The 13066-nt window shown below is 48.0% G+C and overlaps 1 protein-coding gene across 1 annotated transcript in view; it reads left to right on the forward strand.

Moving 5' to 3' along the window:
• The first annotated feature begins 11625 nt into the window (after window positions 1–11625).
• Window positions 11626–13066, forward strand: part of CRYBG1 (crystallin beta-gamma domain containing 1) — a 149268-nt gene continuing 147827 nt past the window's right edge. The window contains exon 1 of the mRNA XM_075923953.1: window positions 11626–12093. Within this exon, the coding sequence (XP_075780068.1) occupies window positions 11822–12093 (272 nt within the window). The 5' untranslated portion in view covers window positions 11626–11821. The remainder of the gene's footprint in view (window positions 12094–13066) is intronic.

A 13066-nucleotide genomic window follows, 5' to 3' on the forward strand; every position in this document is an offset into this window, starting at 1 on the left:
AAAGTGGCCGGCTTGGGCAGGAGAGCTGCCAGCCTGGCCACCCAGGAGCAGGTGTGCTTGAAAATCAAGGGGGTCCACTGAGACCCCCGACCCTGAGCCCTGAGCTTACAATGGCCGTCCTGGGTCAGACCAAAGGTCCATCTAGCCCAGTAGCCTGTCTGCCGACAGCGGCCAACCCTAGGGACCCTGGAGGGGATGGACCGAAGACAGTGACCAAGCCATCTGTCTCGTGCCATCCCTCTCCAGCCTTCCACAAACCTTGGGCAGGGACACCACTCCTACCCCCTGGCTAATAGCACTCCATGGACCCAACCTCCATGACTTGATCTCACTTCCCTTTAAATTCTGTTCTAGTTCTAGCCTTCACAGCCTCCTGCAGCAAGGAGTTCCACAGGTTGACTCTTTGCTTTGTGAAGAACAACTTTCTGTTACTAGTTTGAAGCCTGCTACCCATTCCTTTCCTTTGGTGTCCTCTAGTCCTTCTTTATGGGAACTAATGAAGAACTTTTCTGTATGCACCCTCTCTACCCAACTCCTGCTTTTAGAGACCTCTATCCTGTCCCCCCTCCATCTCCTCTTTTCTAAGCTGAGAAGTCCCAGTCTCTTTAGCCTCTCTTCATATGGGACCTGTTCCCAACCCCTGATCATTGTAGTTGCCCTCCCCTCTCCCAGCCTCTCTCTTCCCCTCTCCCACCTCCTTTTCCCAGTCTCCCCCAGTTTTGTTCAATAAAGAGAGATTCCATTTTTGACCACAATTGTCCTTTATTTTGTACATCAAGAAAAGGGGCTAGGGAAGGGTAAGTGGAAGGAGGTGAGGGAGGAATGGGGTACGAGCCCCCGATGGGGAGGACTGGGCTGGCTCTGCGGGCTTCTGGGGGTGGAAGCTCTCCTGCAGCCCCCCAATTACCCCCTCTCCCCAGATGGCAGCCTGCGGCAAGTGCAGCCGGTCTGATGGCCGAGTGGTGTGATGTGCCCAGTGTGGGCACTCCGGGCACTCCAAGCCAGGACTGGTTTTCAAGCGGGGCACCCCTGAGAACTGTCTGTCCGGGGTGGGGGTCGGGTCCCTTTAAGCGCAGCCCTCGGCTAGCTTGAGGCAGCAGCTCCACACTCTAAATCCTAATCTGATGCCCTGCCGGCACTGCTTCCGGCCATCCTTAAGCCCTGTTCAGGGTCCGACATGCTAGTTCGAATTAGCAAAACGCTAATTCGAACTAGTTTTTAGTTCTAGACGCGTTAGTTCGAATTAGCTTAGTTCGAATTAACTAATTCGAACTAAGTTAGTTCGAACTAACTCTGTAGTGTAGACATACCCTTACAGACTAACAGATATATTGGAGCATACGCTTTCATGGGCAAAGACCCAGTTCGTCAGATGCATGTACCTACATCTGACGAAGTGAGTCTTTGCCCACAAAAACTTATGCTCCAATACATCTGTTAGTCTATAAGGTGCTACAGGACTCCTTGTCACTTTTTCTTATATCCATATTGCTTATTGATAAACTCCACATGCCCAAAACACGATTGCTAATCAATGACATTAAGGTCAGGACTACACTACAAGGCAATGTCAATCTAAGATATGTAACTCCATCCACATGAATAGCATAGCTGGAGTCCATGTACCTTAGATCATGTTGCTATGGGGTCTCCACTGGGGTGACTGATGGGAGAAATTCTCCCATCGACTTCATTTATGCCTCTCATTCCAGTGGAGTACTGAAGTCAATGAGAGAGTGATTTTCGGTTGATTTAGTGGGTCTTTATTAATTCTGCTACTTCCGTGGTCACCAACCCATCGATCACGATTGACAGGTCAATTGCGGGGGCATGATCAGTCAATCGTGAGGTGTTCTATCCCCCCCCCCCAACCTCCCTCTACCCCCAAGAAGGAGACCATGCTGGTGCTACCTCCTGGGAAAATGGAGGTAGCTCTGGCTTCCTGCGGTGTCGGGGGGAGGGGGGGGGGGAGTTCCTCAGCTGCATGCCAGGAAGGTAGCCCGGGGAAGGAAGTCCCGGGCTGCACGCCAAATCTGACTTCTCAGGAAGCACTCTGGCTATTTTGGGGAGGGGAGGAGCAGCACACATGCTTGCTGAAATGCTGAATCTGGCCCGCAGCTGCGGGACACCTAGGTACCAGACGAGCTGTTCCTGCCCCTCCCCCTGCCCAGACCTGCACCAGCACCCTGCCCCCTTCCTCGACCCCCACAATTACCCTACTACCCACCCAGGCCCCCACCAGCACCCAGCCCCCGCCAGAACACTGCCCTCTCCCTCCAAACCCCCACGAGTACCCTGCCCCTCTGCCCAGGGCCCCACCAGCAACCTGCTCCCTGGCCAGACCCCCACCAGCACCCTGCTCCTGCCTTGTGGCCAGACACCATCCAGCACCCTGTCTCCTGGCCAGACATCCACCAGCACCCTGCTCCTACCCCCAGCTTGCTCCTGTACCCTATTTTCCACCCAGATTCTGCACCCCCAACTCTATCCCACTCACTGGCAGCCCTGTCCCACACACTGTATCCCTCATTTTTGGCCCCACCTCAGAATGTAGAGGGGCCCACAAATTCCACTAACCCTGGAACCCCAGAAGAGTTAATCTGGCCTGATGACTTGAACCTCAATCCTGACTACTCTCCCTCTTCCCCCTTTCCCTCCTGCATGGGACTGGAGTGCCAGGGGAGTGAGGTTTCTCAGTTGAGACCACATCAGTGAGGCGTGGGTTTTTTTGGAGGGGTTCATAGAATCATAGAACACTAGAACTGGAAGGGACCTCGAGAGGTCATCGAGTCCAGCCCCTTGCCCCCATGGCAGGACCAAATACTGTCTAGACCATCCCTAATAGACATTTATCTAACCTACTCTTAAATATCTCCACAGATGGAGATTCCACAACCTCCCTGGGCAATTTATTCCAGGGTTTTACTACCCTGACAGTTAGGAACTTTTTCCTAATATCCAAACTAAACCTCCCTTGCTGCAGTTTAAGCCCATTGCTTCTTGTTCTATCCCCAGAGGCCAAGGTGAACAAGTTTTCTCCCTCCTCCTTATGACACCCTTTTAGATATCTGAAAACTGCTATCATGTCCTCCCTCAATCTTCTCTTTTCTAAACTAAATAAACCCAGTTCCTTCAGCCTTCCCTCATAGGTCATGTTCTCTAGACCTTTAATCATTCTCATTGCTCTTCTCTGGACCCTCTCCAATTCCTCCACATCTTTCTTGAAATGCGGTGCCCAGAACTGAACACAATACAGGCAGTCCAGATTCAGCCGCTGGCCCCCCAGCAGATCAGGGAGACGCGGAGCAGCTTTTCTCGCCCCGGAGGACGCAGGCGGCGGGACCGCGGCGCGTCTGGGTGGTCCTGCCGCCCGCGTCCTCCTGGGTGAGAAAAGCCCCGTTCATAAGTACGGATCCGACATAAGTCGGATTCGCGTAACCCGGGACTGCCTGTACTCCAATTGAGGCCTAACCAGTGCAGAGTAGAGCAGAAGAATGACCTCATGTCTTGCTCACAACACACCTGTTAATGCATCCCAGAATCATGTTTGTTTTCTTTGCAACAGCATCACACTGCAGACTCATATTCAACTTGTGGTCCACTATAACCCCTAGATCCCTTTCTGCCGTACTCCTTTCCAGACAGTCGCTTCCCATTCTGTATGTGTGAAACTGATTGTTCCTTCCTAAGTGAAGCACTTTGCATTTGTGTTTATTAAACTTCATCCTATTTACCTCAGACCATTTCTCCAATTTGTCCAAGTCATTTTGAATTATGACCCTATCCTCCAGATTAGTCGCAACCCCTCCCCCCCCAGCTTGGTATCATCTGCAAACTTAATAAGCGTACTTTCTATACCAATATCTAAATCGTTGATGAAGATATTGAACAGAGCCGGCCCCAGAAGAGACCCCTGCAGAACCCCACTTGTTAAACCTTTCCATCAGGATTGTGAACCATTAATAACTACTCTCTGAGTACAGTTATCCAGCCAGTTATGCACCCACTTTATAGTAGCTCCATCTAAGTTGTATTTACCTAGTTTATTGATAAGAATATCATGTGAGACTGTATCAAACGCCTTACTAAAGTCTAGGTGTACCACAGCTACCACTTCTCCCTTATCCACAAGACTCATTATCCTATTAAAGAAAGCTATCAGATTGGTTTGACATGATTTGTTCTTTACAAATCCATGCTGGCTGTTCCCTATCACCTTGACACTTTCCAAGTGTTTACAGATGATTTCCTTAATTACTTGCTCCATTATATTCCCTGGCACAGAAGTTAAACTAACTGGTCTGTAGTTTCCTGGGTTGTTCTGATTTCCCTTTTTATAGATGGGCACTATATTTGCTCTTTTCCAGTTCTCTGGAATCTCTCCTGTCTCCCACGATTTTTGAAAGATGATAGCTAGAAGCTCAGATACCTCCTCTATCAGCTCCTAGGATGCATTTCATCAGGCCCTGGTGACTTGCAGGCATCTAACTTTTCTAGGTGATTTTTAACTTGTTCTTTTTTTATTTTACCTTCTAAAACTACCCTCTTTCCACTAGCATTCACTATGTTAGGCACTTGTACAGACTTCTCAGTAAAGACCGAAACAAAGAAGTCATTGAGCATCTCTGCCATTTCCAAGTTTCCTGTAACTGTTTCTCCCTCCTCACTGACCAGTGGACCTACCCTCTCCTTTGTCTTCCTCTTGCTTCTAATGTATTTATAAAATATCTTCTTGTTTCCCTTTATTCCCGTAGCTAGTTTGAGCTCATTCTGTATCTTTGCCTTTCTAATCTTGCCCCTGCATTCCTGTGCTGTTTGCCTATATTCATCCTTTGTAATTTGTCCTACTTTCCATTTTTTATGACTCCTTTTTTATTTTTAGATCATGCAAGATCTCGTGGTTAAGCCAAGGCGGTCTTTTGCCATATTTTCTATCTTTCCAACACATCGATTCGCTTGCTTTTGGGCCCTTAACAATGTCCCTTTGAAAAACTGCCAACTTTCCTCAGTTGTTTTTCCCCTCAATCTCAATTCCCATGGGACCTTACCTATCAGCTCTCTTCTTACCAAAATCTGCCTTCCTGAAATCCATTGTCTCTATTTTGCTGTTCTCCCTTCTACTCTTCCTTAGAATTGTGAACTCTATGATTTCATGATCACTTTCACTCAGGCTGCCTTCCACTTTCAAATTCTCAACCAATTCCTCCCTATTTCTTAGGATCAAATCTAGAACAGCTTCCCCCCTGGTAGCTTTTTCAACCTTCTGAAATAAAAAGTTGTCTCCAATGCAGACCAAGAACTTTTTGGATAGTCTGTGCCATGCAGTGTTATTTTCCCAACATATATCTGGATAGTTGAAGTCCCCCATCACCACCAAATCTTGGGCTTTGGATGATTTTATCAGTTGTTTAAAAAAAGCCTCATCCACTTCTTCCACCTGGGTAGGTGGCCTGTAATAGACTCCTAGCATGACATCACCTTTGTTTTTAATTCCTTTTAGCCTAAACCAGAGACTCTCAACACTTCTGTCTCCTATGTCCATCTCCACCTCACTCCAAGTGTCTTCATTTTTAATGTATAAGGCAACACCTCCTCCCTTTTTTCCCTGTCTATCCTTCCTGAGCAAGCCATCCCCTTCTATACAAACATTCCAATCATGTGTATTATCCCACCAAGTTTCTGTAATGCCAACAATGTCATAATTGTACTTATTTATTAGCACTTCTAGTTCTTCCTGCTTATTTCCCATATTTCTCGCATTTGTATATAGGCATCTAAGATCCTGATTTGCTCTGACCCTCCTTTCTCTCTGCCATTGTAGCCCACGCTTCCTCCCATTTCTGACCCATCTCCCAGGTCTCCATGTTCTACACTTACCTGTGGGCTTTGCTCACCTGTCCCCGTTGAACCTAGTTTAAAGCCCTCCTCACTAGGTTAGCCATCCAAATAGGGTCTTCCCCTTCCTCGAAAGGTGAACACCATCCCTGCTTAGCAGTCCTTCCTGGAATAGCCTCCCATGGTCAAGGAAGCCAAAGCCCTCCTGGCAACACCATCTTCGCAGCCAGGCATTCACCTCCAGGATGCACCTGTCTCTGCCAGGGCCCCTACCTTCAACAGGAAGGATTGAAGAGAATACCACCTGCGCTCCAAACTCCTTCACCCCTACTCCCACAGCCCTATAGTCACTCTTGATCTGCTCAGTGTCACACCTCGCAGTATCATTTGTGCCCACATGGATGTGTAGCATGGGGTAGTAGTCAGAAGGCCGGATAATCCTCAACAATGCCTCCATGGGCGTCTCCGTCCCCCTCAGAAGAGAGTCTCCAACCACCACTACCCTACATTTCCTATTCGCAGTGGTGGCAGAAGACTTCCCAGCCTTGGGGGTATGGGGCTTCTCCTCCTCTGGTGTAGGGGGTGATTGCTTATCTCCTGTATAAAGAAGAGCATAATGGTTTCCTAATACCACGGAGGGTGGGTTCGGAGCAGGGGTGGAGCAGTGCCTGCTGCCAGAAGTAATCAGCTGCCACTGTCCACCCTGAGCCATCTCCTCCTCCACCAGTGGTGTGTCCACAGTCCTGTGTACCGGGACAGCTACCTCAGTTGTCTCTCCATGAACACGGTCCAGGAATTTCTCATGGATGCGGGTACTCCTCAACCTAGCCACCTCCTCCTCCTGTTGTGTTTTTGCATCTCACTTGTGTGGTCCCCCACTGATTTTTCTGTGGGTCAGTGACCCCTGACCCAAAACAGGTTCCCTGCCCCTCTTATAAATGCTGAAACATTTTGTGTTGGACATAATATTTTATTTAAAAATGAAGCCTGGCCAACAAGCCCCCAATTGGGGCCAAGCCCACATCTGGCTGCCACATCATAACACTCATGCACCCCCACAGACCCCAATCCTGAGCCTATCATACATTGAATTCCCTGCCCTGAGTCCCTCACATCCCCAAATTCCTGTACCCCCATATCTCCAGTCTTCTGCCACAAAACTCCTGCACCATCCAAACACTGCAAATCTGTGTCATGAGCCCATCATACTCCCAATCCCCTATCCTAAGCCCCTCATGCACCCCAGCCCAAACTCCTGCACCCTCACATCCACAAGCCTGCGGCTTGCTCAGCACCCAAACTTCCATCTGACCCCAAAACTCTCCAGCCTGGAGCCCCCTCCCTGAGTCAGCATCCCCTTCTCCACGTCCTCCTGCACCCAAATTTCCTCCCAGAGCTTGCACCTCTCACCCCTTCCCACACCCAAATCCCTCATTCCCACCCCAGAGTCCACACATCCTGTCTCAACCCAGTGAAAGTGAGTAAGGGCAGGGAACAGCAAATGATGGGTAGGAGGGGAACGAAGAGGGTGGAGTGCTGCAGCGCCAATCTCCAGATAAGTGTAGACCTGCCTTATGTGGGTTTGCCTTAATTCACAGCAACTACATGGCACTTTTACAAACATTAATATCCAATCCAAGTTCAGACACAGGCTCTGTACATAGCAAATATTTCATGTTTATATAAATCTATATTAACTATGTAGATAAATCAAAGAAGCATAAAGGTACAAAAGTTGTTGGAAGCATTGTGAGTTTTAAAAGGCACAATTTATCCTTTTGCAGAGGGTCCGAATAATGGTAATTCCTAATGGCTGGGCAAAATATGGCCTGGGGACCGGATCCAGCCTGTAGGCCACCTTGCCGGAACCCTCAGCACGACAGCTGCCGCAGTTTAAAGCATAGTCCATGGGCTCTCTGCTCTGCAGGGAGGGGGAGGTTTCATGTGATCTCCCTGGCCCCAACCCAATCCTCAGCTCCTATTGGCTGGAAACAACCAGTCAATAGGAACTGAGCATTTGGTCTGGTGGCTGCGCAAGCCTCTCCCAGAGCTGAGAGCCACATGGAGGGAATAGCCTGCAGTTTAAAGTGATCTGGGGCTACCAGCCTGCAAATAACTCGAGAGCTGGAATCCATCATAAGCAGACAATGCTCTCTCTGCCAGTCCTGAATGGAAAAGATGGTGTTTGCACTAAAAAGGAGATCACAAAAATAAACCGGCAAGCCTATTGTTTTAATTAAACTATGATCATTTTGTAGGTTAAACAGACTGCTGGCATTCTGGATTTTCAGCCTGCAGTTTAAAGTGATCAGGGGCTACAGCAGGGAGTCCAGCCTGCGTTGGGGGTGCTGCAGAGATCCTGGCTAGGAGACACTTAAGTAAGCGCCTACCAGCCAGAGCCTGCCTCTGGCACCCAAGCCCTTCCTGTACCCCAACTCCCTCCCTCAAGTTACCATCCAAACTCTCTGCACCCCTCAGCCTCAGGTTACAACTCCTTCCCAGACTCTGTTATCCCTCCTACTCCCCTCCCCAAGGCCAGAATCCTCTCCTGCCTCCAAACACCCTCCCAGCCCCAGCCCCCCATTCTCCTGCCCCAAGTCATCACCCAAACCCTCTGCAGTCTGCACCGCCTTTTCCCCTTCTCTCAGGTCACAATTCCCTCCCAGACTTTGTACCTCCTCCAACAGCCTCTCCCCCTGGCCAGAATTGTCTCCTGCACCCATAATTCCTCAGTGACCCTACACCCCAATCCCCTGACCCAGGTCACAACCCCCTCCTTTACCCAAACTCCCTCTCAGACCTCACACCATCTCCTATACCCCTGTCACTTAACCCATGCGCCCTTCTGCACCCAACCTCCATTCTAGACCCCACATCTTCTCCACAGAAAAGCGTGGCTCTTGGCCACTTTTCAAAATCTTGGAGTGCCCCCAGCACCAAAAATGATTGCCCATCCTACCATTTAAGTCCTTAAAATAAGTTTGAAGTGGAACTTGAGTATTGTACAGAACTTGTGCTAGCACTCTGCATTGTGGTGAATTTCACCCAACGATAGGAGAAGATTGACTTTGGGAATGACATAGTGAGGAAAGAACTGAATATGCAGCACAGGAGGAAGCTGCCCGGGCTTTTTCTTGACGGTAATTTCTTGCTATAAACTAACTGGATGAAAAGTTAAGAAGTAAAATCAGATTTGTGTGCTTTACAAACTAGCAAAAATAAAATAGAATACAGACTAGTGTAGTTTCCTTGGAACTCCCAAACCTTGCCTGACTGACATGTTTGTACACCCTGCATGGACTTTGAGGGCTGCACCTAATTTGCACTAAGTTGAGTAAATTACTCCCACTGCAAGGATCAAGACAGAGTGTGGCATGTTGGCAGCTGTAGTCTGTGTGGGAGGCACCGACTATATTAGAAAGAAGGGTGGCTCTGAGCTACACTGTAGAACTCCATGGTATATATATGGCTTGTGAGCCACACTTTGGCCTCTCCCAAAGGAGGGAGCTGCTTTTTTTGCACCTCCAAGCATATATGCTCCTCAAGTGGTGGGATACCAATGCAAGAGCCTTCTGTGTAGACAGATCTTTTCCCTTTTGGGGCACGATACCAGATTTCAGGAACTTGAGTTTATTTTGCTTTCTATGAAGCAAAGGGGCTCCTATACAAACTTTACAATGATTTCACAGCACCAAAATGGAAAACTATTTTCATAAGCTTGATTTTTGTTTTACAAATTCTATTCAGACCTCTCCACAATCAGCCACATCTTTTTAAAGGACTAGTGCTAACTGAACTCTTTACTCTGATAAAATTCCCTCTAGCTTCTTCAACAGGAATATTACCTAGCTAAGGACTGCAGGCCCTATGTAAAATAATTTGCACAAGAGTTACTAGTATATAAATGGATGAAATCCTGGCCCAGCCGAAGTCAATGGGAGTTTTGTTGTTGACTTCAATTGTGTGAGATTTCACACAAGGATTTTTAAGCGTTTCTTGATGGACTCTGAAAATGCATAATTAGAATTTAAAAAGTAAATTGTAGCCTTCATATATAGCTTATTGGAAGAGCTAAAACAGAAAATTCAGTGGTAATTTATTATGATGAATTATTATGCATACAGTGCCAATATATGTACACAATATTTTACAGACTGACAAAGCAATGTTTCTTCCATAATGGTTACAATCTATTTTTTCATTGGAATTTCAGGTTATTACATAAAATCACCTTGAAGACTAACAAAACATGTAGATGGTATCATGAACTTTCATGAGTGCAACTTCTTCAGATGTCATCTGAAGAAATGGGTTGCACCCATGAAAGCTCATAATACCATATACATGTTTTGTTAGCCTTTAAGGTGCTATTTGTCTATTGTTGTTTTTTAAGTTTTTCCTGTTACACACTAACTCGGCTACCCCTCTGAAGCTTTTGTACATTAAATCAGTTTATGGAAAACAGAACAGTGTTGATGATCCGGAATTACAGTAAGGAAGATTCAATAATTATGAGTAATTCATGCCTTCTCACGTCTAAATTATTTAGTTCCTGACACAGTTCTGAAAATTTTTAATTTTGTCTTAATGATTGATTTTAATCCTAAAATATTTGTGTAAATCTAATTATATGTTCTAGTGTAGACAAGCTAACAATGCTATCCAGCCATCCAGTTCTAGTCTGAAAACTTGGAGAGAAAAGAGGAATATCTACTTGGTGTTTTGCATCTTACTGAATAAGACTGAAGTGAAAGGTGATAGAAAACTGTTAGCCAAAGAATCCTGATCCACTGATTTCTAATCCAGCAATTCTCAAACTGTGAAGTCAGGATCCTAAAGTAGGTCCCAAACCCATTTTTATAAAGTCAGCAAGGTGGTGGGACTGAGCCAACTCAGGCTAAGTTTGAGAATCCGATTGATTTATTGCATACTCTTTTTTGGAATTAATTCAGTGTAACTATTGCAAAACTAAATTGGGTTAGACAAAATCTACTGATTTGGTTCATGCACATAAATGTCAAAAATGTCATTCTGACTTGACCATCACTTTAGTGTTCATAAATAACTAAAATCTATGGCTTTCCTTAGTATCTATGGTATTCATAAAATTATTTTGGAAAGAAAAATGACTATTTCTTCAAACTAAAGTTTGGATCCTATCCATATCAGAAAATAAGCTTAATTTTCAGAAGTGCTTAGTGCCCACAAATCATAATATGTTTAGGCCATTTCGCATTTGAAAATCAGGCCATTTAACATTTAGGTGCAGAGTTACATCTAGGCCTGGGTAACTTCAAAAATTTTGGCCAATGTTAAAAAATAGCTAAGTCTGTTGGACAATTATAGTTCCCACCAGCCTAAAGCACTAATAGTAGATGATAAATAAATCTCAAAGTTGATAGATTTGGCAGTCTCATTTGCTATCTTCAGTGCTCTCTTGTGCTGCAGAGCCAAATCTCTTTATCTTGGGTGGTAGAAACTTACCTTGTGTGTACAGTGGTGGAGCAAGCTGTCAGAGCACTCGTTGCATAAGCGAGTGACACAGGGACCTGGGCAAACGGGCTCAGCAGACAACAACAAGATAATGTATAATTTGCACCCTACACACAGGTAATGCAAACCTCTCCCTTCCTGTGCAATAGACGGTGGCTCTGCTACTGTGCTGCTTCTTCAGTGGGGAGGGGTTTAGACGGCGGTGGTTTGAGAGGAGAGAGGCGGGAGCTGCCTTGTTAGGCAAACAAACAAATCAAAATCAGGAAATCGTTGCAGCTCGCTTTGCGCCGCGGGACAGTTGGGAACCGCAGTGCCTGGGAGAAGACGGGGAGGGCGGGGTTTGCAGCATCAGCTGCTGCGAGAAGCTCGGAGCTCCTGGGGCAGCCCAGAGCTGGTCCTTAGAGGGTGCTGCGGCTCCCACCCGTCTGCGCGAAGGCAAACGGATTTCCCCCGCCCTCACTCGCTGGCGACCTCCCCGCCAGCCGCGCTCGGCATGGAGAAGCGGGGCCTCAGGCGGCTCGGGAAGCTCTTCCACTGGAGCGAGTCTGAGGACTCGGAGCCGGAGATGGGCGCGGAGCCGCCGTCCCCGCAGCGGCAGGGCGGGAGCAGCCCCTCGGAGAGGGAGCCCAAGAAGCGCTCGGCCTTCAGCCACTGGCGCCTGAAGAAGCAGCAGCCGCAGCAGCAGCACCTGGGGCCAGGGGACGATGACAGGTCTCCCCCTTCAGCCCTCTGCGCCAGCGCGGAGCCCGGGCACGCCAGAAGCAGGTATTGCGCGTCCTGCCCTGCCACCCCCCCCCTGCCGCTCCCCCCCCTGCCCTGCCACCCCCCGCCGCTCCCCCCCTGCCGCTCCCCCCCCTGCCCTGCCACCCCCCGCCGCTCCCCCCCTGCCGCTCCCCCCCCTGCCCTGCCACCCCCCGCCGCTCCCCCCACCTACCGCCCGTTCGCACCCCTTCTCCCCCCAACCTACCGGCTCCCTCCTGGGCAGCCCCCCCCAGGCGCTGCGGAGCCTCACCCTGTGTGCCAGTCCGCCTGTCCCCTGCGCACCCGCGGCCGTGCCTCGCCTCCATCAGCCCAGAGCCTGGCACGGGGAGAGAGCCCACCCAGGGCTACAGAAGGAACTTTGAATCGCCCGTAGTTCGGTCGGGCAGCGCCCCACCGTTGTGAAACTCAAAGCTGGTTAGTGATAGAAATGTAGCCGTGTTAGTCTGGGGTAGTTGAAGCAAAATGCAGGACAATGTAGCACTTTAAAGACTAACAAGATGGTTTATTGGATGATGAGCTTGGGTCTGGCCCACGAAAGCTCATCATCCAATAAACCATCTTGTTAGTCTTTAAAGTGCTACATTGTCCTGCATTTTGCTTCAAAGCTGGTTGTGTGTGTGGGGAGGGGGAGGTGATCAAAATACTATTTACAAGTGAGGGTAGGTTGCTTGTTTGCACAATGTTCACATTTACAAATACAGCTGGCTTCTCTTGGCTCACATTCAGATCCATCAAGTCACATACACCTTCTCTTCCAGAAACAAAGCCCTTAACATTTCATCTGAAAGATAGTTGCCTACTTTCAATAATCCCTTGCATAGAAACAGGGACTGCTAGTGTCAACATGTTTTGTGTGTAAATCAATAAATTTATTAATGGGCATAAAAGTAACAGTCACCCTGTGCCTGCGGCAGAAAGAAACTTCCTGGGTAAAAAGGAGTTCATAAAATGCACATGGTGTGTTTTCAGTAGCTGC

Source organism: Pelodiscus sinensis, chromosome 3 (assembly GCF_049634645.1).
Source record: "Pelodiscus sinensis isolate JC-2024 chromosome 3, ASM4963464v1, whole genome shotgun sequence".
Lineage (NCBI taxonomy): Eukaryota > Metazoa > Chordata > Testudines > Trionychidae > Pelodiscus > Pelodiscus sinensis.